We start from the raw sequence: 23,250 nt of genomic DNA, 5'->3' as shown, positions 1-23,250 counted from the left end.
ATATTAGAGTGCAGCTCTATACGTGTTTTCATTTCGCGATATATTGGCTGCTGCGGACAATCTGTCTCGCGCGGCACGTGGCAAATGGGTTGAAGTGCGCCGCGACTGACTCGCTAATCTGGTGGTCGCGAGAGCCAGCGCATGGGTAAACGCGTGGGTGCTATTGACAGCAGCCGCCGCCGCAGCTGACAGACATCCCAGAAGACGCGCGCTACTTTGGCGCCATCTTGTACCAATAGTCGCCGCCCTACACTTTCCTTCTCACGCTTTCGCTATACCCTCCTATCTTTCCGCCTCATGGTTACCCTAAAGCCCCTTCATACACGTTTCCGCCGACCAGCGGCGGTGGCGCGTGGATGTAGGGCTTTAGGTTACCCTGCACCATCCACTCCGCTTTCCTTCTCAAATCTTTCATCCACCCCTACACTCATTTACGCAGAAGACACCGACGCTGAATGCAGGAACAGGCGCCTGAAAGCTGCACTCTTAAAATGTAGCAGTTTCACCAGAAAGGCGGAGCACTGATGGCCATAACAGAGACCACTACTAGAAGTAAAGTCCATAGATTTATCAGTTTCATGCGCTCTCAGGCCAACATGAACAGGTCTCACTTGATGATCGCGAACTCGCTGTCACAACGCCAGCGAACGCTTCGCACCGAGTCTTTGAAACTTGAGATTACACGACCACCAACACTACTCGCGCGGAAACGCAACAAGCATCGAAGCACCAAGCATCTCGGCTGGCCTCTTGCACTTATCGCTGATTATCTCCAAGATAGGGCGCTTCGCCCACATGCGAGGAGGAGACGCAATGAGCTCAGCCAGCAGATGCATCGCGGCATCTATGCTACGTAGCTGACTGCAGCTACATGCAACTGCAGTGCGCATGCATAGCGTTTGCTTTGTGCACAACAGGGCTTGAGTGCACGCTCGCGCTCATGTGCTCCAGTCTGGCCATGCTACTTGGTGTGGACTGGCTCTGTCCTTCACCAGCTTGACCAACGGATATTGGTCACAACAAACTTCCACAATTTGAAGTGCTGTCAATAGCTAAATACGTAGCGAAGTCTTCCAAGGTGTGTAACCAGGTGCGGCCAGGAATGAGTGTGCGTTGGCAGGCAAGTTTCGCATGGTTATGGGCTAGTCAAGTGTACACAACTAGTCAAAATTAGCGAGACCCGACGTCTCTGACAGCGATGAGCAGCGTGGCCAAAGTTTAATTCCTACGCGGGTGGCCGTGGCTGAGTGCGAGCACACTATAGACGTTTTCCAGAAGTGCGTAATTATCAAAATTTGAAATCTGATTTTCACTTAGTTTAGCCTCTTCATTAAACCGAGTCAATAAATACACACATTAACAGTAGGAAGAAGTGCACCGATCTAAACACCCTTCTTGATTGATGTCAGCTATTAGCCAATAGCAGCTGTGTATGGGAATCTGCTGTTACAAAATAACGCATCCAGAAAAGGGTGAGGAGCAGGCTTCTGTTGAAAAGGGAGCGTTTGAGAGAAAAGCGAATCTGCGCTTCGCTTGAGAGCTCCACACGCCAGGCACGATTGCAAAACTTGGCCAGGATGGTCACAGCAGCATATGCTATCCACGGACTGTTTTTTCACAAAGCCCAAGGGGTGGCCCAGGACCCCTTTAAATCAAGGTTCGTTAAATCCATGTTTTACTGTATTTCACATGTGATTACGGCCAGTCCAAGAAGGCCTGGTACTATCGGCATTTCTTGAGGTAGCAGTAACTTCTTTTTTGTCACTGCTGTCCTCTTTGACAAATCTTCCAAGAGAGCACAAATGAAATCCTCATTTTTATTGTACATTACAGAAAGAAGTCAACATGTGTTTGCAAGTAGCAACCGGGTTTAGAAACGTGTGGAAACGCGACAACTTTATTAAAGCAACCTAAAGGCGGCGGCTGCGTGGGCCGCAGTTTGCATCTCTGTTGTCTTTTTGGTTGTTTCATTGTGGCCCCCATCAGTGAGCAGAGAGGCCTGGCTGTACACCTGCTTCCCCCTAAAGCACCAGAGTCGGTGGTCACTTCAGGCGCTGCACGATGACGGCGTTTAGCAGGTTCGCATCCTTCAGCGTCGCCTTTTCATCCATTAGTTCCTGGTGTGGGAACGTTGTCAGCAGGATGAAGGTCGATGCTGCGTACTCAGGCCGCGCACTGGGTTGCAAGTGCTTGTCAAGGAGAAACAGCTTGTGAAGCAAAAAATACCATAGATATAGACATGCTGGTTGGTTAGTTGGTTAGTAAGGGTTTAATGGCACAAAGGCAACTAAGGCCATGCTGCGCCAGTCACAAGACAAAAGGAAACGCAGGGTTTGAGCAGGCAAACCTGCATTGCATTATAATCCGTGTAAATATATAGACATGCATCAAAGAGCACTGAAGCAATATTTCAGTCTCAAAGGGACATTTAAGAAAAATGTGAACTCAGTTTAAAATGACTCATATGAAATTACAGGTCACTCAATTCCACGGTAACAGAATGTTTACTAGAACAGAAAATGAAGGCCAAACATCATGCTGGTGCTCTTGTTTGAAAATGCCATCAAAATGTCACCAGGACACCATGCTTTTCGGCTATGCATGGTTGCCGCCACACACGCAGCGCAAAACGTGCTACACAAGGTGAAATTAATCGATTGCGGACAGCAGGCAACCGAGACAGAGGAGAAAGAGCAGGCATGCAACCGGATAGCAAAGGCTTGAAAACATACGAATTGGTACTGACATCACTTATAAATGGGCCATCTGACAGCTTCTACCCTGGTGATGTTATGAGGATAACCGCATTGGCGTTGTGACGTATGAAGAAGGAACTGGGAAATCCTGAAAATCGTGGAGAGGGGCACGCAATTTGCGTCTTTTTCGGGGCTCAAAGTGCTAGGGTCTTTGGAAAAGATCATCTTCAGAGCAATCCGTACACTATGCATATGTTTACTTGAAATGTTTAAAAAAATGCCGGAGGTAGCTTGCGGTCCCAGGGGCCTGTAAGAAGTTTCCTTCAAAACCGAGAACCCATTACAGCAGATGCGATGCCTTTCAATGAATGTATTCCCACAGGAACTTCTGAAAAGGACCTAATAACAATGAAGATATAAAGAAAGCAGTGTATGTTGTCCCCGTTTGTCCTCAACACGTTTATTCTCAGCTGGGGCAGCACTGGTAGCAATGCCCTGCCTATTATTGCTCCTTTTCATTTCCTTCTTTCCCCCAGTCCAATTATGGCAAGCTTTCAAGGTTGGTATCTGGCAAAGGTGCCGCAGAACAAAGGTACAACAAGATGGGCAAGACACCCTTCACAGCTGCTGCTTTCCCCTTTTGCTAGAAAATTGGCAGTATGTGCTACGAGAGTACTCATGCTCATGAACAACTGCCCCACGACTGGCATCTATGAACTGCTGACGTCATCCTAGGAGGGGCATAATAAAAGGGGGGCGCCAAAAGTTGCAGGGGAGAGGGACCTTTAACGAGAAGCTGTGGGCTCCCTCTGCATGTAGTAAACTACACTCGAATCTTACTACCACAAAGTTTAAGAAGGAGGTGAAATTCTTTTGTTATATCTATGTTACTGATTACCTATAGCCCTTTACTGCAGTATATGCCCAATGGTGCGCACAACTTTAAATATGCAAAGCCGAAGACAGCTCCGCTGTCCCCTGAACCACTACGTGGTCACATATGTAATGAAGTTCTAAAACAACATCAAAGAATCTCCAATGGGTGCAACACAAACTGGAACATTATCTTGCGCTGTTGCTAGAAATAAGACAAAAAAGTGTTAGGGTGCCCCTTTAATAAAGGTGCTTAAATATTCCTCTTTTGGTGTACCTTTAAGGCATCTCTACATTTCCTGTGGATATTCAAAAACAACCATTTATGAACTACTGTGAATGACTGTTTGCACACTGCACCCGAAACGTCTTTGCATCATCCAAAGAAACGGTTTCCATGATATGAAAAATTCCGCAAGCAGGCTGTCCAACCCATCAAACTTGCTTCAACCAAGATGGCTGGGACCCTGCCAGCAGCGCTGCTAAAGCCGAGACAGAAGTTCTGAAAGCGTGAGCTACGAAAGGTGGCAGCGTTGATACCACCAGTCTGCATGTCGACACCTTCATTACGATTCCAGCTGGAGGTCCGCCATCTTGGTTAAGGTCAAACTAGGTGTGTGGAGAAGTGCATGTGGAGGTTTCACATATCACCTCTTCAAGCTGCAGACTGATCACCAAGTGCTTCTGATCTACACAGGCTAGTCACCAAGAAAGGATACACCACGATGTACTTGCGGATGTCCCCTACCGTGTGGGTGTGGTTCATGTGGGCCACCAGCCTGCAGGGGTCACACATGAAAGAAAGAAAAAAGAAACGAAGTGCTTTTTCTTATGGAGAAAATGAAAGCAAGGAAGAAGACAGAAAGCAATGCATAAAAATATAAATCATTGAGCTGTCAACGAGAGTGGCAAAATAGCTTGAGGACTTCTTGTTCCAAACTGCTTTTTATCTCCTCAAAAGCAAGGACAGTGTGACCATTGCAATTAAAGCATTAGAAAGTATGTGACACAACAGACCCCATTGTGAAGCACAGGAGAAGTAACGAATGAGGACAAGCTGAGCTTGTCATAAACAACTCAGCTGAAAATTGGCCACACTCCCACTCGTCTGCTTGAGTTTCAGTAAAGCTAATTAGGAAAGGCTCGCTGAAGTGCTAATGCCAGCATCCTTAACAATTAAAGGGGCGCTTCTGCCTCTGGCAGCACTATTGGTAAATGACACCAGCATGTCGCTAGTACACAGCGCAAGTTGCACACACTATGCAACTGCGGCATATTCAAGCACTCAATTTACAGCTTGCCACTCTGTCCACCTGCCATACATGAGGGTGAATGGAGAAAAACATAAGTGCACTGCTTCTCAACGGGCCTCAACGAAATAAGCCTCTGCACTGTGCACAGCATACTCCACAGTAAAATGAAACGTTAAAATTCCCGTGCACTGTACCTCGTGCCATCCGAGAGACGAATCTGGATGTTGGTCATGGGCTGGGATTCGTCCAGGTTGATTGCTGCCTTGGCATCTGCTTCCGTACGTTCCGGTGAGAGCTCCGAACCCACTGGTCGGGTCAACGTTGGGGTCACACTGCGGGGGCGAGCGAGCAGCACAATGCTTCTAGGAGTGCCGACACTAATTTTGAAAGCTGCAGAGACGTTACCACGTTTCGTGCACGTGAAAGGGTGACACTTGGGAAGTGTCGTCCATCAATGACATTGTCATGATGTCATGACAGAGCGAAATTTGTCGACATCATATAGCAATAGATCTAGGTGCGACAACGGTTACTCATAAAAAAAAAAAGACATTAATGAGAAAACTGAGTCTTTCTTCTGGCTGGGCTTGCATGTTCCAGTAATCACATGAATGGAGCGAGTGTATTGTGACGTCGTAATGCATTCACCTACAGAGTGCCAAGAAGGAAACTGGTTTGTAGAAACAAATGTTCACAGTAACTCATTTAGAGCACTCTAGCCTCTCACGCCAGTAGCTCCAATATGAATACTTGGGAGTGGAGAAATTGTTTTCTGTGGCAACAACTGAGCAGATTCCTGTAATGTCTGTCGCAATTTAAAAGAAAAACTTGCGTTTGTTTTAAATTGCGTGCTTCTCGACGAGGTGCCGGCCCAGGCAAGAGCGAGGAGGGGCAGTACTGAGGAGATGCGAAGCGTGGAACAAGAAACGTGGCAGAAAAAAAAAAAAGCGGCCACAGCAGAGGCAGGAGCATATCATATGTGAGCGCTCTACGATACTCTGAGTGCACATGGGTTGCCCAGGCAAAACACTGAGATGTAGCAAAAAACTTTTTCGTGCAGTTCCAGCAACTTTTTTACATCAAAAGTGGCCAAAAGTTGTTACGCCTCTGGCTTAGGCAATCCAGTAGTCCCTGGCGTTTTATTATTCATTCATTAATGAATTCATTGTTTCGAACAAGACAGTTGTCAGTTTGTGCATCATCATGTTTGGATTATCGTGTTTCTTCATTTGTGTTTCGTTAGAGCTATTCAGCACACCAACTAGTCTACATGCAATATTTCAATCCCGCAGGACTCACGAGCCAAGCCGGTGTCCCGTGCCCTCAAAGGCCATCACCCTGGCTCGCGGGGGCACCACGAACTGCTCGTGCCGGTGGTCCTCCATGTTCAAATTCACCTCGGCGCCATCTGCATCCTGCAGCAACTCCCTTGGGATCTCCCTGCACGCGGAGGCAGAAAAGCATCGACAAATATAGAGCAGGCCACAGTAAGCTGCTTGTACTGTAGGTCTCTTTACTGCTTAATGTGATATCGTCATCGGCCGATTCATGACCTCCACCAATGATGCTCAGTCACCCCCTTTTTCTAAGCGTCTCACTGAAACATTGATCCGTCAGGAATGTAGAATGTGCGTCTATCACATCCCTCGTTTTAAGCGCTTTTGTTTGACGAGTCACCAGAGAGTAACAATAACAGACAGTAAAAGCGAAGTGCAATGAAATTTTGGGCTGCCTAAAAATCCAACAGTAGACATCTAGAGCAGCCACCGTGAAAAATTTTATGAGTGCAATACAAGTGGATGCTTCCCAGAAGGATCACACAAGTTGATGTTTTCAATACCGAAACAGGAAAAGAAATGCCGCTGTTACAGGACCCTTGATTCTGAGCAGGCAACTCCTCGACATGATGCCCGAGATTAGGAGCCGCACGCAGCTGCCCGCAGCATGCTGAAAGAAATCCGAGGTGATGTGCTGCAACTTTCATCACATCCGCTAATCACCAGGTGCACAAAAACTCTGCTCAAAGGCTGCTAATAAGAAAATTAGATCCTTAACAGCTCTGCAAATTTGCCAACATTGCTTCAGTAGTCTATGCTACTCATACTTTACCAATTTAGACAAAGTGAAATTTCGAAGCAGTTGGCCTTTAGTGAATGAATTACCATTCTGTGAAATTGAGCAGACGTTTTTCTGACTGAGAAAATCCCAAGACATGCTACATTTATACTTGTTACAAAATCAGGTTAGCATCTTGATAATGTTAATAATTCAAGCTGTGGCATCTTGAGACCAATTTTAGTATTAAATTCAGACAGTAACTTACAAGTGTTTTCCAGCCTTCAGCCTTTCATGTGTGAAAAGCATGTGGCAGAGTATCTAAATTTACGAGAAAAAAATGTGTCAGTGCTCCTTTAATAGTGATCAAGGTGTTCAGCAACTTTAGAATATTTTTCTGCTGCCACAAATTTTTTGTCACTCAGTATTGTTTGACATAACGTCAGGCAGCTTGACATAACGTCTATTTCACCTATCAACTCCAATGAATGAGGGTTGCAGTCAGGGTATTGAACCAAACTGGAATTCAACTGCTATTTTCAGCCAAACTGGGGTCCGAACTGAACCAATATGTTTTCCACCATCTTGAAACCAAACCCAAATGGGCACTTTTTGGAGGAACTCTTCCGAACCGGCTCAACCACAGGTTCAGCCCAGGGTCATCTATGATGAAATTCTACAGGCTGCTGCACTGTTGCACCCACGAGACTAGACGACGTCTCTTTTGTCAACTTGTCACGGCACACAGAGTGTCACCTATGAAACAACCATGTTGCCCGCCACCGAGATCTCATTGGCTGGCTCAGCTGTTTGCACTGTCGGTAACATACTGTCCAGACTTATTAGCATCCAGTTAACGGATACAACATATTTATATCCCACACCTCAGAATTGGCAGCAGCAGCACTCCCAGTTTTACATTTGTCATCAATGCAGTGTATGCACCGCTTTATGCTCCACTCAAACCATTCCTTGACGAAATTAAAGTTCGTATCACTCACATCATGCACACATTTGTACACATTGCCAGGTGATTTCAATGCGAAACATTAACTTTAAGACCCAGTTGACGGAGATACGCGTGATATGTGGTCATCACAATTCACATCTGCCAGTGATCTCATAGTACTCAATAGCTCTCGATCCCAACCTACATTTCTATCACACGTTGCTCACAGTTGGATGGATGGCACGTTAGCATCTCTTGCTCTCTCCTCATACAGCCATGCTGGTTCATTAGCGATTCAGAAGCTCTTACCATCAAAACATTCCATTTTATCTTTTCTGCCAGAACAAGCCTCAACCAAAATTTCTCGCAAATCTGGAACACAAAAAAATCCTGGAATCGCTATATAATACTGATGGCATCCAATTGGTTCAACAAGCTCCCCTTCATTCAAATGTGTCGAACACACGTGAACTCCTGTCGAAAAGACTTATTTTCGGCCTGCCCTAGGAAGACTCTAGAGTGAGAACGATAGTTCACAGTGAATCATTAAGTTATTTGCTCGATTCTAATGCGCGCCATGTTCTCCAAGAACACTCAAAAATTCCTTGGGCAGTGCAATCTTGTATGAGACCAAAACCAAAACTATGTTTGCAACAGCCTACCATCAGCACCAACGGAGACCATGGATGCTGCTAGTCGACTGTAGTGCATTTCTTAAACACCTCTTCAGACCGTGGCAGCCTAACTAGAGTTTCCAGTATATAAATTTATGGAGGGCGCACGGAATATACCGCAGCTCAAACGGATGCAATACAGTGTGGATTGGACTGGATTACAAAAATTTTTAATGCCAGTAATGATTGCTTGTCACTAGTGTAGATTTAGTTTCGTACTTGAATTTAACGTGCATGTTATATTTTAGTAAGTTCTCTTTGAACAAAAATTTGCCTTTTGGAATTGAGTAAGTACGGTACCACTTGTCATTCTTGTGCCCCTTCGAAGGCAGTCACAATGACTACATCTTATAGCCTTTCTTTTGGGGGGTCTCAGACAGAGTTAATTTGCTACACTTTCTCGTGGTTTGGGAAGTCCAGCAGTACACATTGCTGGGCACACATTTTGCAGCTCTCGTAGATCATTAGCGCCAAATCTTCCTCTAGTCCCGATTCCCGTAGCTACACCTGCGAGCGCTCACCCCTGGCGGATGGCCTGGAGAAATGCCTGGCTGCCCGGGTCGTCGTAGGCGTGCAGCGGCCCGTCGTCGATGCTGAAGCCGTCCTGCCACATCTTGAGCACCCGCGAGACGGACGACCGGCGCGGCATGGCCGTCGGAGACACGGCCTCGCTGCCCGTCGCGGTGTCGCCCAGTCGGTGACCCGTCCCCTGGAACCAGCTGGCACCGGCGCCCCGGTCCTGACGGGCCCCGTCATCCATTCCTGGCTCCAGCACCTGGGCACCGTGCCTACAGTGCACCGAACAGGAGCGCCACGTTGACATATAAGCATCTGGTGCCACCAAATGCCAGAGACAATTTCTTTTCATTGCTGTACTTCGTGTTATACAACCAGGCATACTACTCTGCAGGTGCCGAGGAAGTAGCGTAGTTGCCTTTTACTCTGCAGTGATTACTACGGAACAATCATATATGTATATGCGGAATACCCACACGTGTAATTATGTATTACAACTACATCTTGCGGGCATAAGGTTATGTCGAATTGCATATTACTTGTGCACTAGTGTGCGTCTGGTACGTGATGTATACAATGTTTTGGTCACAACCACAAGTCGTGCGCCATGGCCACCGCCAGTAGCTGAAATGTGTCGCTTAGTTAGTTCTCTAGTAAAAGAGGCTTCGATCCACAATGCCTTTGATGTAATAGGCACAGTACATTTTGCAGCATAAAAGTACCAGACTTAAAACGTTAGATTGAAATATGTGATGCATACCTGTATCTTTCTTACATAATTAACGTGCTATTTTTTGTCCATGAATGCAAGCTGCAAGAGATGTTTCCCTAGCCTTCGTAGTGTTGCCTGATAAGTATGAAATGAAGTATATGACATAAAATATTTTTATTATTGTTATTTTTTAATTTCACACACATAGCCTGTAGTGTCCAATAAAAGGAATCGTTGCAGGGGGTACAACAAAGAGTATTTCACAATTTACCAAGCACACGCACGGACGGGCAAAATACAAATTGTGACAGAGGCAGAATAAACGTAGAAGAAGAAAGCTGGATAAGTTGCATGGAAACAACACTTCGAAGATTCAACAATGACCGGAGCACTTCTGATTCATGCTTTTCAATGCCCTTAGGCAGCTCATTACATGCCATGACAGTGTGCAGGAAGGACTTGAAAAACACCTGCGTGGCATCATTCCCCCTAATAATTTTAAATGTTCAGTCACCGATTTCTCAGGACTCAAACGGTTTTCTAAATCTCCCCAGATTTTTGCGAGCAACATGTGTTTTTTTTTCATGTGTGACTGTGCTTCATAATCATGAACTTATGTTTACCATTGTGCAAGATAACTATAAACTATTACTTTAATTAATGTATTTTGAAAAGCAAAAATTTGTGATATTTAATTAAATTGAGTACAAATATGAGAAAAACAACCTCTGAATACAGAATATTTTATCTCTAAACACAGTGAAATATAGTTCTCGTAATCTGCTTGTGGACGAGAAATGAGGCTTGCTGGCATTTAAATAGCTTAAATACAGGCATATATAATGCATTTGGCATTTATAAGGCATTTTTATAAGGCATTTTATAATGCAATACCATTTGCAAAGGTATGTTGGGACGAATAAGGAGCTTGTAAAGGAAAATCATATGGCTTCCAGTTCTCTGGTGTAAAAGGACAACAGTAGCATTGAAAAGCAACAAAAAAAAAGGGGGGGTGCGGAATGTCGTTACATGCACGAAGAGTGTCAAGTATGTTCAAGGAGAGGAGTGGGATACTACGTTATCGCAGATTGTTTTAAAGAGACGCAAACATGGTAGAAATGGCTAAATGATAAATTGCTTTGCCTAAATCAACGCAACCAGTTAGTATATCAGCTACCGAATAGTGATGTGTTCCTAATGAATGCCTGCAAAGTGTTAAGAGTTGTGTGAAGCGTTATCTTGTTTTGGTTTTCAAACTTTTAAATGACATTCACTGCACTAGCACAAGTATGTTGCCTAAATGTTGTCATTCTTCCAACAGCATAAATATGCACCAAGTTCAAGCAATGCCCTGCGGTGAAATGAAAGCTCAAATTTTAAGCGAGGCTCTCCTGCACATAGTATGAAACCTTTCCTTGTTTTTTTTCTGTTTTTTTTTAAGGGCCTTCACAATATCGGCTCAGAAATGCAGTATTGCATAAAACATATCCAAATTGAAAATCAAAGAGATCTCAATGCCAGCATTAATTCCCATTGAATGATCAGTAGCCAAGGTACACGTGTAGTGGTAAATCTCGGCTTAAAATCTTGAAACTTCCCTAGGTGAGAGTAATCTAGAGAAACTTCCCATGGTTGGCAGCTGTGCAGGCCCGGAGCTCACCAATGTTAGCACTTGTTAGCATAGAGCTGAAAATTGGAGGATGGGGAAACAGCCCCTGGCTGACGCAACAAAGTGGGCCACCTTGAATAGACTGGATGATCGACGTTTTACTGAAACAAAACTTCTGGGAGCCTCAGTGCTTCAGCGCCCGACTGTAGATACACCGAGCCTCGCATAGTGTGTGAATGATCTGGCTCTCTCTACCTTTCCTAAGGTAGCCAACTGGACATAGTTACCCTCCCTGCCTTTCCTTCCTTGTCCCCCCTCTCTCTGGGACACTGCACAGCAGACAGTTTTAGTTTGACATTCGTTCAAGGGGTTACACACCCCAAAAATAAGAGCAAATAGCTGTACTTGCTATTCAGTAAAGAAGGCAAGTGCCTTGTCAACTACAGGTAAACTGCAGCAATGCTACCATTTTTTCCTTCCAATTTTCCTTGATCATCTCATTAACAGTTTGCAGTTGTGAGCAGTGTGGCATTGAGCGCCAAAGGTATCCCAGAAGCCCACTGCAATTTCCAGCACTCTCGCTTCATCAACGCTGTAGCACAGCGGTTTGCAGGAGAGTCAATTTTCAAAGGAACGACCCCAAATTCAGAACCATTCTCACTTCTCTTCACAGTTTTACATTTAATTATACTGTCACGTCAATGTGACGATCATTAGGTCTTGCTCTGGACGGAAAACGGCCTGACAGCTCAAGTCATCAACAACTATTTGAAGTAAAAATGAATAAAGCGGTTTGAGGGAGATGACAGAGACTGCAAAACAGGTTCGTGAAGTTGTAGCATGGCAGCCGGGCAAGTCCTTAGCGAACTGCATGAGACAGAGGGAGGCATGCACTGAGGCCACTGCGCTGCGCTAACCTCTTTGCTGCCTTGAACATCTCGACCACAAAGTTCTCCTTGCTGTCAGGTTTCTTGCCTGGTCCGAGGACCTGTTGTCCACTGCAAGCGAGAAGACAGACACCAAGTGAATTTCAAATCACGGCAATTCTGATTGCGGCAGCACAAACTTTCAGCAAAGGAAATGTGTGTTTGCCTGCGTATAGCATTTCTTGCCCAAAATATTAAGTACCGACACATATTTTCAACTCTGCTGCATGCTTCTTGCACATTAGAGGTTGATGCTTACCGAGTATGAAGGTTGCAAAACAGTTAAGATATATTTTAAGTAGATACTCAAGTTGGTCTTGAAAAGCCTGATCATCGCCAATGTTGTCGTGACGTCATGACACAGAGCAAGATTTGCAAACGTGTAGTAATAAGTTTAGGCACGATGGTTTGTCAAACTGTCACTATTTTTTTTACAATGCATCTCTAATCCCTCTAAATTTCACATCAACAAAAGTATTGGTCATGCAATTAAATCATAGTACAGTTGAATATCAATAATACAATCTTATTTCGTAGAATTTCCCAGCACCAACGCTCACGACGAAGAACACAGAAGATGACCCAATACAGTTACACTTCTTCCTTGCCGGCTGATATGTTCCTGGAAAACACAATCTTTTGACACTAATGTTCAGTACATTGCTAAACAGCGATCATGATAAAATCACAGTTTGACGATGTTTAGTGGTTGATGGCCAGATGGTTTATATGTGATTAGATGAAAAGTGTCGAGAATCTCCTTGCTTCTGTTCTACCAATTGCCAAATTTTCCTTTCCCACGACTGAAGTGTTGAGCACACAACCGACGTGCAGAGGCTGCAACTTTGACTCCCACCAAAAGCCACATGCAACTTTTCTCCTTCTTTTCAACGAACTGCCAAGAGTTGAAAGAGCCGAATTGCCCACCTACGCTCCGAGCCACCAGCGTAGAACGCCTGCCCTTCCTCCTCGTTGGCGCTGTCATCGTTGGTGAGATCCGAAAAGCCCCGAATCCTGAAAAAGATGGTGCGCAAAAGGAGATGAAGCATGATCAGCTACCACGGGTGCTTACCGCAACGGCACTTTCAAACTCCCCAGTTTTCCCCGACTTTGTCTGTAGGATAAATTCCCCGTCAGTTCATGACACGGAAGGTTTATGTGCAACAAAGAAATGGCGATTTGTAGCATGCTGAGTTACTATACCAGCCCATGATGTTCCACCACAATATTAAGCTGTTTAAGTCACACAACGTGCCCGACCAGATTTGACTGAATCCCGCGTTTCGAGATAGTCAGATTACTCAGCCAGGCTCTCACTCACAAGAGAGACCATTATTTGGAGATTGCTTAGGTTCAGTTGAAAACTCTGCTGCCTTCTGATACCACTAGCTTCACCATAACAACTGTGGGTACCAATTTTCCCGATTAAAAGCAACTGGGGTGAAAATTCCCTGCTCTTTCCTGGAATTGTGAGAAATTACACAAAATTTTCAAGTTTTCCCCGTTCGTGGATGCCCTGGTTACGGAAGCTTGGATCGCTCTCCTCAGAACCGTTCCTTCCACAATAATAAGTTCCCTTCCTTCTTATGACATCACTTTGTAGCCTTTCTTTTCGTTTTGATTCTGTTATGCTAGAAGTTGTTCTGTGTGTATCTTATATGATACACCGTGAAATAAGGGGTTGATTATGGAATACATTTTGAATGACACTTAGATAATCTTCTGAATGAACAAGATCACTTGGAAGCTTATTCCAGCCTTTAATTGCACTAGAAAAATAAAAGAGTAATAATGTTAATGTGGCTTTGGTACAGTCGTAACTTTTTAGCATGGCATTTTCTAATTGAACCGTACACAGGTAAGAAAACGATCTCAAGATTTTAAATCAGGATCTTCATTAATACCAGCTTCGCTATTGTATATTTCGAGCAACAATTTTAATCAGTGTGTAACGTTCAGTGTTAAACCTCAAAATTCTGATATTTAACACATAGCATGATGCATAGCCTACAGCAGCACTTGATACAATGGAATGAGCTCTCAGTTTAGTTATTTATTTATTATAATACCCACATTCGCACCAGCAGGATAGCCTGACAAACAAATTATTAACTGCTATACTTATTTAGGTTTTCACTACAATGAAATTTCATAGTTTTTTTCTTTTCTAGGGCCAGAATTAAAGGAGAAACAGTTCTAACTTCCCTTGATATGAAACTCTGAGCATTACAAGGTAGCATAGTACTGACAGAATTTTTGTTTAGTTTTATTTCTTTATTGGATAGCTGTTGATACTATAATTACACTAGAGAGGATCAATTGAGAGCACTACAACTAATTAATTATATGCAACCCTTCTCATGCGATCATTTCAAAATGTGTGCCAAGTGCAATGCAGTTAGAGGTGTGAAAAAGGAGACTATTGACATCACCGGAACCACACGCATCAATCTCGTGGCATCAACAGCTTCTGAAGCTGTTCAAGAAAGTTGAATGCAGGACAGCAGTCCCAAGCAGTCCGGGATTGTCAAGGATTGAGAATCAAACAGGCACAGTGTACAGCCCTCATCAGTTGCTGCACGGAACTGTCTGTCAAGCTCTCGAGTTGTTTGTGATACCATGAGACCCCCACCTCCATTTTCGGTGACGTGAGTAGCCTCTCCTTTTTCACGTCCAGAATCGCGCTGCACTTCGGAGTTGGTTTTGAAGGGTTGTATGAAAGGTGCCGCAATTCATTATTTATGGTGCTTGTCAAAGAATTGAGGCTTTGTATTGTAATTGTGAGGTCAATGGCTACCTGGGCCAATCAGTAGGTGGGAGATTGTTGAGATGAAGCAATACAGTAGAAATATGAATACCGAAATCCAAGGTCTTCCACAAACCGAGAATGAAGACTTGCAGAAAACTGTTGCAAACATTGCTAAATGCTTAGGAACTGATGTCACAGAAAAAGACATTGACATTGCGCACCGTGTATTGTCGAAACATAAAAACAAATCTAATGCGATCGTCCGATTCCTCACTAGAACTGCGCAAGACAAGCTGTTGTCCGCCGTAAAAACGGCTAAACTAGACAGCAGTCGTCTTGGTTTTGACAAGATTGACCCTGTTTATATAAACGAGCACCTCTGAATGGAATTGAAGGTTCTGCTCAGCAAAGCATGCCAAGCAAGGCGTGAAAGGGAATGGAAATATGTGGGTATCACAGGGCAGAATTTTCATGAGGAAGGCAGACAGGACCCCACTTATACACGTAACTTCTGATGCCAATCTGGCTAAAGTAGTCTAGCCTAGCGACAGCCTAACTATATTTTTTGTCGAGAACAATGACGATGCATTCCAGTGCATCTGGATTGAACTCGTGTGTAAGCGACCATCATATCCAGCTGCCAACGTTTTTTCCTATTAATATGCAATCAGCTCGTTTGAAAGAAGAAAACTATTTTATTTCTTGACGAGTTCAATTTCTGATTCTCTGTTATTATGATCACTGAAACTTGGTACCGTAGTGACACAGACGTGTTTCGTATTGATGGATAGAATGTTGTATACCAAAATAGAAAATCAAGAAATGGGGGTGGCGTATGCATACACGTAAAGGCTGGATTTGTGTATGAGTATGTCGAAGATTTGTCTCTGTGTACAGAGGACACTGAAGCGTTAACCTTAAAACATCAGAGCTATATGCTTGCAGTAATGTACAGGACACGTGATGACAATATTGATTCATTTATTCAATATTTAGAAAATCTATTTGCTGTTGTCAATGAGCTTAATTATACATTAGTGCTGGGAGGTGACCTTAACATAGATATGTTGAGCAATACACCTAAACAGACTAGATTTTCAGACTTTCAGAAATGTAATCACTATCCCAACGCATATTACCGATATCAGTTCTACTCTACTAGACTTGTTCATTACAAATAGTACAAATAGTACAATACAGGCAGGCGTCCTTGATGCCCCAATAAGCAATCGTTTACCCATATATTTAGTCCTCGACAACATCACTAATGAAATGAGTCAAACCCTTCCTGCCGCTTACTTTCAACAAATAACTCCCTGAACACTATCTTCTTTCAGAGATGAAATTAGCAGAATAAATTGTAGTAACGTTCTATTTTGTTCCTGCTCTGATCCCACTTATGATGGTTTTATTAAAACCCTGTGTTCGGTGTATAAAAAAACATTTTATTTACAAAGCTTTTAGGAGACCAAGGCAGGCGTGCAAACCTTGGATTTCTTCAGCAATACTTGATATGATAAAAGAAAAAAAAAAGGCTATATAGAGAGCTTCTGATAAAGCGAGACCCGGATGAATTTAAAGCTTACAAAGCATAAAGAAACAAACTCACTATAATACAAAAACAAGCTTGCACTTCATGATGTTTGATGGTGTCATTAATTCCAAACAAACGTGGAATAAACTAAATTCTATCATATCTACTAAACAAGTGACTAACAATACTTGTGAGCTGTCTATCAATAATGAATTATGTAAGGGTGCAGTGCTTGCAAGCAAATTCAATGAGTATTTTACCTCACTGGTTGACAGTACTCATAAGTATGATTCATTAGCTCATTTGCCTCCCGTTCTGACTGATTCTTTGTTTGCAAATCCCACAGACACACATGAGGTCATCAGTGTTTTTCAAAATGAGTAAGAGCGAGGACACAGACGGCTTAAAATTTGAATCTATAATATTGTTACATAGGAAGACACCGACGAAAAGCTATTTACAAGTATATTTACAAGGCAATGGGCCGCACTTGGCCAAGAGGCAACAGCCCGCGCTAGCCTCTAATCGTCGTCGTCTTCTCACTGCTCGCCTTTGTCACTGCGAATACTGTTCCGTAGTAATATTTATCTTAGATCTCACATGTGCCTGCTCAGTACACATTTATAATCTCGCGTTTACCACAGGAGTGTTTCCCGAAAGAATGAAAACCACTAAAGTAGCGGTTATATATAAGGGCAGAGACAAGAGCATTTAAGGTAACTGTAGACCTATTTCAATTTTTCTGTTTTTTTCTAGGAGGTGCGAAAAACATACATTCGACTGTCTAAGGTTTTTTAATAGACATAACGTTATTACGTTGTCACAGTTCGGCTTTCAGTCAGGCCTATCTACCGAAGGTGTCTTACTTTACCAAAAGGGATTGATTCTAAGGAATACGGAAGCAAAAGAACTTACCCTAGGAATATTCCTAGACTTCTCCAAGGCATTTGACAGCATAAATCATGCTACAATGCTAGAAAAACTCTAATGTTATGGCGTTCATGGTGTCATTTTAACTTTAATAAAAAGCTATTTATCAAATTGGCAACAGTGCGTATTAGTCAATCGAGAGTTGTCATCATCCATGAAAGTTAAGAATGGGGTACCCCGAGGCAGCTTATTCGGACCCCTGTTATTTAATGTTTTTATTAATGATATTGTACAAATTTGACAGCTCTGTAGATTATGTAATCTATGCAGATGACACCAGTCTATTCAATATTTTCTGGTGAAATAGGTGATGACCTCATGGTGTCTGCAAATGAAGTGCTAAATAAAATATATGCAAGGACTATAGCAAATTCACTACACATTAGTTACTCTAAAACCAAGGCTGTACTGTTCCGTGCGAAATACAAACTATATGAAACATCACTCAAGCTAACCCTTAACAATAATGAAATTGAGTTTTCCCAAACTGTTAAAATTGTCTGTGTTCTCTTTCATGAACATATGGCATGGAATTAGCATACTGAATGCATAAGCCATAAACTTTGCAGAGTTTTAGGTGTGCTGCGCCGGTGACAGAATATATTACCTGTAAAACAAAAACTATTACAATGGGGGTGTTTGCCTAGTGACACTAGTTCTTGGTTTGCAGCGGTAGACTGAAACAACCCGGTGCTAGCGAAACGGGCAAGCAAGCACTTCTCGTTGCCGTCTTCTTTTTCACCAGCACCATGCCCACTGCCTAATGCCTTCAGTACAATATTATTATACAACACTCTTTTTTCTTCACATTGATACTATTGTCATCTGGTTTGGTCCACAGGCTCTGAAGCAACATTAAATAATCTGGCCGTGCTGCAAAAAAAGTGCCCTGCGGTGTATTGAAGGTGTATCACAATAACACACACACTGCTTCATTATTTATAAAGTATAGAAAACTAAGAGTAAACAGTTATTATGAATACCAGCTTTTGTCAACTTTTATATAAGAAATACGCAGAGGAAGTATGCTCTTACGTACGTTGGCCGATTTGCGACCTATTCCGGCCAGTCACCTCACTCGACATACAGAGAATTCGTGTGTATCATGACCTCGTACTGATTATGAAGTGAAAACATTACATTTCTGTCTTGCGAGCTTACTGAACAAATGAAAATTAACAGTTAAAAGTTTGCGTATGTTGTCTGAAACTGATATGCTGCATAGGATGTCCTAAATGTGCTATTCATGTAATATTAGGTTATTTTTGTGATGGTTAATTACTGTCATGCAGTTATCTATTTCTTTGTTATTTAATGTTTTTTATGTATTTCAGTTTCATTTTAAGCTTTGCTGTGACGGGACACATGCATGTTCCTTTTGTATGTTCCTCTCTGCTGCCTGTAATTTTGTTTTCCAGGTGATGGGGGCCAGTCAAGCTGCGAAATGCAGCTTTTTTCTCACCACACCTAACCCCATCTATGTGTACTCTTATGTACCTGCCATGAGGTTGAATAAACTCAAACCTAAAGAAAGTAGCAATAGGTTGGACAAATTTTTCATGTCGCTACTTCTTCAATGTTGTTAGCGTAAAAAGGCAGGCTGCTTTACTAAGTGGAACAGGTCACACTGCGTTTGAGTTAGTGAGACGCTCACCTGGCGGATGACCTGGCTGTTGGCTTGTTGGCCGCTATGGAGACATGCTTGGGACTTTTGTTCTGCTCGGGTGGCAACTCCGGGGAGCTCTGCTGGTCCATGCTCTCTTCGGGATCCTCGTAGAACGAGGCGAGCGCCAGCTGCAAGAGCAGTGATTTGTAACAACATTTCAAGCAAAAATTTAAAGTCATTGAGCAAGGTAGCTCTGAAAAGTACAAACCCCCTAACCCTTTCTGGTCCAATGGTTTCTGTAGGGATTGTAATGATTTGCATGAAATATCCGACATCGAGAAAAACAGACAATACTCTTTTCGGAAATTAGGGGGTCAGCAATGCTAATCAAATGTCGACTTTGTGCCACAGATAAATATGGCTCTCCCTGAAATTTCACAAATGTGGATGACTAGCATTAAGCTCAGGTTAGGCTTCCGCGCTCTACTTCTCGGAGCCTGCTGCCCAACGCATATATCCTGCCTCGGGTGGCACAAACAGGGTTTTCAAATAATCTGTGGCCACAGTTCACGTCATTATGCTTGTGCATTAGGAAGTTTGAAGATTAATTTTCAGGAGCACCAGTGGGATTTTTTTTTTTTACTCAACTTAGGTTGTTCAGGTTCATGCAATACAAAATTTTCACTTTATGCAAGAAATCTGGACCAGAAAGGATTGATGGAATACATCGCACCATATTCAACGGCTTCTTTGATTTCCATAAATTTTCTTATATTTGGGCTACCTTAATCTTAGGCCACGTGGGCCCATTCTTGGCCAATCCCCCAGAACGCATATGTGCCATTGTGACACAAGAGGTATAAACTTAAAGGTATACTAAATAGAAACGCTAAAGCATATTAAACTTATATATTATTCATCTGAAACATTATTTACTTTACGGTAATAGGTGCATTATTAAAACAGAAAATGAAATTAAAGGTTTCACTTACTGAATTTCACAATGAAAGCAATGCACTGGTACTTCAGTATTCATGCCATACATTTTAAAGTTTTTCTTTTTTTTCATGCGTTGGCTGCCGTGGCTGGAAAGTTATCAAGTCCTTGGCTCCTTTGGAATACGCTGTAGTGATTACTGATAAAAAATTATTGGGCCAAAAGAAGTATATTACGTTGAGCAAGACTGAATGATTAGACTTCTGTAATAAACTATTCAGAATTTGTAGCAAGAACAGAGCTTTTGTAAATGAGAAGCTGAAAAAAAAAAGGAAAAGAAAAAGAAGTGGCGCCACCTATTTTGGACTATTATACTTTAGTGTACTAGAGTAATCTAGTACACTATAATAATACTTCTCGTGTGATGTCAGCACTGGCACAGAGAGTGGCAGAGGGTGAGGGTATGTGGAGACTATGTCAACAAAGTCTGTTATGGCACGGGTGATTCGAATTGAGGAGGAGCAGCAGCACGACCTTCAGCGTCAATTTTCTGCACAACAAAAGTCATATGCTGGCGCACAGAAAACGATTATAGACATGTAGATGAATAACCTACCGATATAACTCAGATTAATATTTCCCCTTTAGTGCCCCTATAATTAGGCCTGAGCAAATGCCATCAAAATCCATGACGTTATGGCTGGTACGGGAACTTCAAAGCGGCATTGCTGTGCATCTTTCGCTTTAGTGCCTTTTCTGGTTTACCAAGCCACCCATCATGGTAAAAGCGGCCTTTGTAATATTGTAGATGAGCAATACACTAATTGAGCGCACTTCATTTATCACTTGAGTGTCCCTTCAAATGCAGTTAGAAGTACATCGTACTTGTCTGTGCCAAAGACCTCTCTTCACTATTCTTCCCTTGGCATCATCAAACTCTGTCTTCGTCCTTGTGACATATAACTGTCTTCTCTGCCTATGAACGACACCTGAAGTTGAGGAGTGCAGTCCGAACTTGACGCTGTGAACATTCCTGTGTACTAGTCAATTGAGTTTGCGTGTCTGAATGAATAAACTCCACTCATTTGGCAAGCCTGCAGCGAGTACAATTTCGCTCACAGGTGTACACTGTTTGCAATTCGTACACTGTTTGGTCTGACTTCAGAAAAATTTTGGAATAGAACTTGGAGTTGCCATGCCATATTTCAGCAATTATGGTGACAGCAAGGTGCCTCCCTGTCATTCAATGCCAGGGAAGCGCTAACTTATAGGGCTGTGTTGCTTTCCCGTTTCAGTAAATCCCAGCATAAGTTCAATACATTCAATGCTCAACGTATTGCAACAATGGATTACAACTTTTCCGTTCCCTGGTTTTGTGGTTGCAAGGCCATTGGGTGAACTCAGTCAAGGCGAAAAGGAGAAAGGAAATGTTCACATAAACAGCGAAGTATTTCTGCGGCACCCGTGATCAAAGGTGTTTGTTTTAGTGACCAGCAGGCGGCGAAACCACGTCCATACAGTAACTCCCTCACGCTCATACGACAGCGGCTTTTTATTTTTTCCGGACGAGCTAGGCAAGCAACGATACTACGACTTTTCATAAGTGTGCGGGCCAAAACAAACAAATTCTATCTTTTAGCGAAATATCAACTTGAACAAACAGTGCTAAGCGCAAAATCTTCTGAAGTTGTTAAAGTAAATACCAAGGGATTGCGCAGGCGTGGAATACAGCAGTCCGCCGACAGTTTGCCGGCTACGACCGACTCGCCACTGACGCGGTATGTGCAGATTGTAGGCATTCGCAAGTGATGCAAATGAGCTCCCCGATTTCAAGCGGTGGCTGGCATCAAGACGTGTCAGCTGCCCCAAAGTACCGCCGCTTTCCACCATGTCCCCGCCGAACGCGTAGCGTGTGCAATAAAATTATAGGCCGAACAGCAGACAGAACGGCGGCTTCGTGTAAGAGAAAACGCAATGCCTTGTTCGTCCTTCCATAAGCAACGCGAACTCCGACACGAAGCGGTCTACCTGGAAGCAAAACGTTCCCGTCATGTCAACAATGCATGTTTTTTTCCTAAACGTAGCGCGCCAACGGCAACGACCAACACGTTCCTCGAAACTATAAGACATTTAGGCCATATTTTGCTCTCTAGCTACGGTCAGTGCACGATTAATTCAGATTGTTATTCAAAACTGCAAGGAAACTGGCTGGGCGCACCGGCGTTGGTATCAGCACGACTCGAAACCTAGTAGAGTGCGGGCGACAAAATCGCTCCCTTTCGACTTGTCTTTCCGGGGACCAGTGCTCTCACCTGTAGATTCCACGACGCGGACTCGAGACATAGCTTGGCCCGGGAGCTGTCAGCGCCGGTGACACCGCAAAATTGAGCGATCAAATCCGAATGCTCATTGCTGTCCGCCATGCTGCCCGCAACTATAGGACTACAGCGGAACTGCAACGAAACGGAAGTTCATCTACGAAACAATCTCACGCTGTGCGCAAAGTAAGCGCTCGCATCGCTAGAGATGCTATTGTAAGCAAAAATAAGCATTTAGAGAGGTGCCTTTCTTTTTTCCGCAACGTGCAGACAATTTATTTAGCTTAGTGATACAAAAATTGCAACGAATGTCACAAAAAGTTGCACTTTTGAGTCTGATAAACTAATAAACGTAGTAGTAGGGTAGTAGATCTGCGGTAGTAGCCAACACCGAAACTAAAAACGTTGGTAGTAGCACTACAGTGAACTAGAATAGTATTCTAGTACACTGTAGTAGCACCAATGTATTGTATTGCTGTCTGTCGCACTCGAGTCGGGCGTCTCAAATCGAATGGCATGCATGACTGCATAACCACGACAGTAAAGTTTCGACAATTCCAAGTCAATGCCTCCTTTTCTGAAGGAGTCATTGCCCAAATTAGCCACTGTTCCATCACGGCATAGAGTTTCATACAATAATTCTATGCCTCAATGGGACTGGCCAAATTTTACGAAATGACTGACCCGCAAGGAACTCGTGCCGATAATGGCTACGATAGCTCCAGCGAAATAGCACATTTTAGGCGCGCTCCTTTCGGGCGCAGAAGCTTTCGCAGTACTTGAGTTCTTTCGCTCGTTTCCCAGCGAAAGAATCTGGCCATACGATAACCTCGGATCAAATGAAACTCGCTCCAAGCGCATTCGTATCGTACACCCATGCTACAGAGTGACCTACCCATGCGCACACCCTTCTT

The 23,250-nt window shown here is 43.4% G+C and overlaps 1 protein-coding gene and 1 long non-coding RNA gene across 2 annotated transcripts; one reads left to right on the top strand and one right to left on the bottom strand.

The window, feature by feature from the left end:
• Positions 1–1,803: 1,803 nt before the first annotated feature.
• On the bottom strand, positions 1,804–23,089 carry LOC135908933 (NSFL1 cofactor p47-like). Its single transcript, XM_065440800.2, has 10 exons — positions 23,021–23,089; positions 22,331–22,471; positions 19,131–19,270; positions 13,191–13,277; positions 12,255–12,335; positions 9,022–9,288; positions 6,122–6,262; positions 5,017–5,154; positions 4,289–4,348; positions 1,804–2,175 (listed from the first exon to the last, which is right to left on the bottom strand). Exons 1-10 carry the CDS (start codon positions 23,072–23,074, stop codon positions 2,043–2,045), a joined length of 1,242 nt encoding a protein of 413 aa, XP_065296872.2. The 5' UTR covers positions 23,075–23,089; the 3' UTR covers positions 1,804–2,042.
• LOC135908934 (uncharacterized) lies at positions 6,195–9,222 on the top strand. The gene is made up of 2 exons (XR_010566498.1): positions 6,195–6,309; positions 8,987–9,222. It is a non-coding gene; the product is annotated as an uncharacterized lncRNA (long non-coding RNA).
• Positions 23,090–23,250: the final 161 nt, after the last annotated feature.

This window comes from Dermacentor albipictus, chromosome 9, assembly GCF_038994185.2.
Source record: "Dermacentor albipictus isolate Rhodes 1998 colony chromosome 9, USDA_Dalb.pri_finalv2, whole genome shotgun sequence".
Taxonomy (NCBI): Eukaryota; Metazoa; Arthropoda; class Arachnida; order Ixodida; family Ixodidae; genus Dermacentor; species Dermacentor albipictus.
This window is presented reverse-complemented; position numbering and strand designations above follow the sequence as displayed.

Bases quoted from the DNA above. Each gene is read 5' to 3' on its own strand.
- LOC135908933 (XM_065440800.2), bottom strand. From the start codon at position 23,074: ATGTGCTATTTCGCTGGAGCTATCGTAGCCATTATCGGCACGAGTTCC. The intron at 22,472-23,020 runs GTCAGTCATTTC...GTTTCGTTGCAG, and splicing joins TCGGCACGAGTTCCTTGCGG to TTCCGCTGTAGTCCTATAGT. The intron at 5,155-6,121 runs GTGAGTCCTGCG...TCGCCCCCGCAG, and splicing joins ACGGGACACCGGCTTGGCTC to TGTGACCCCAACGTTGACCC.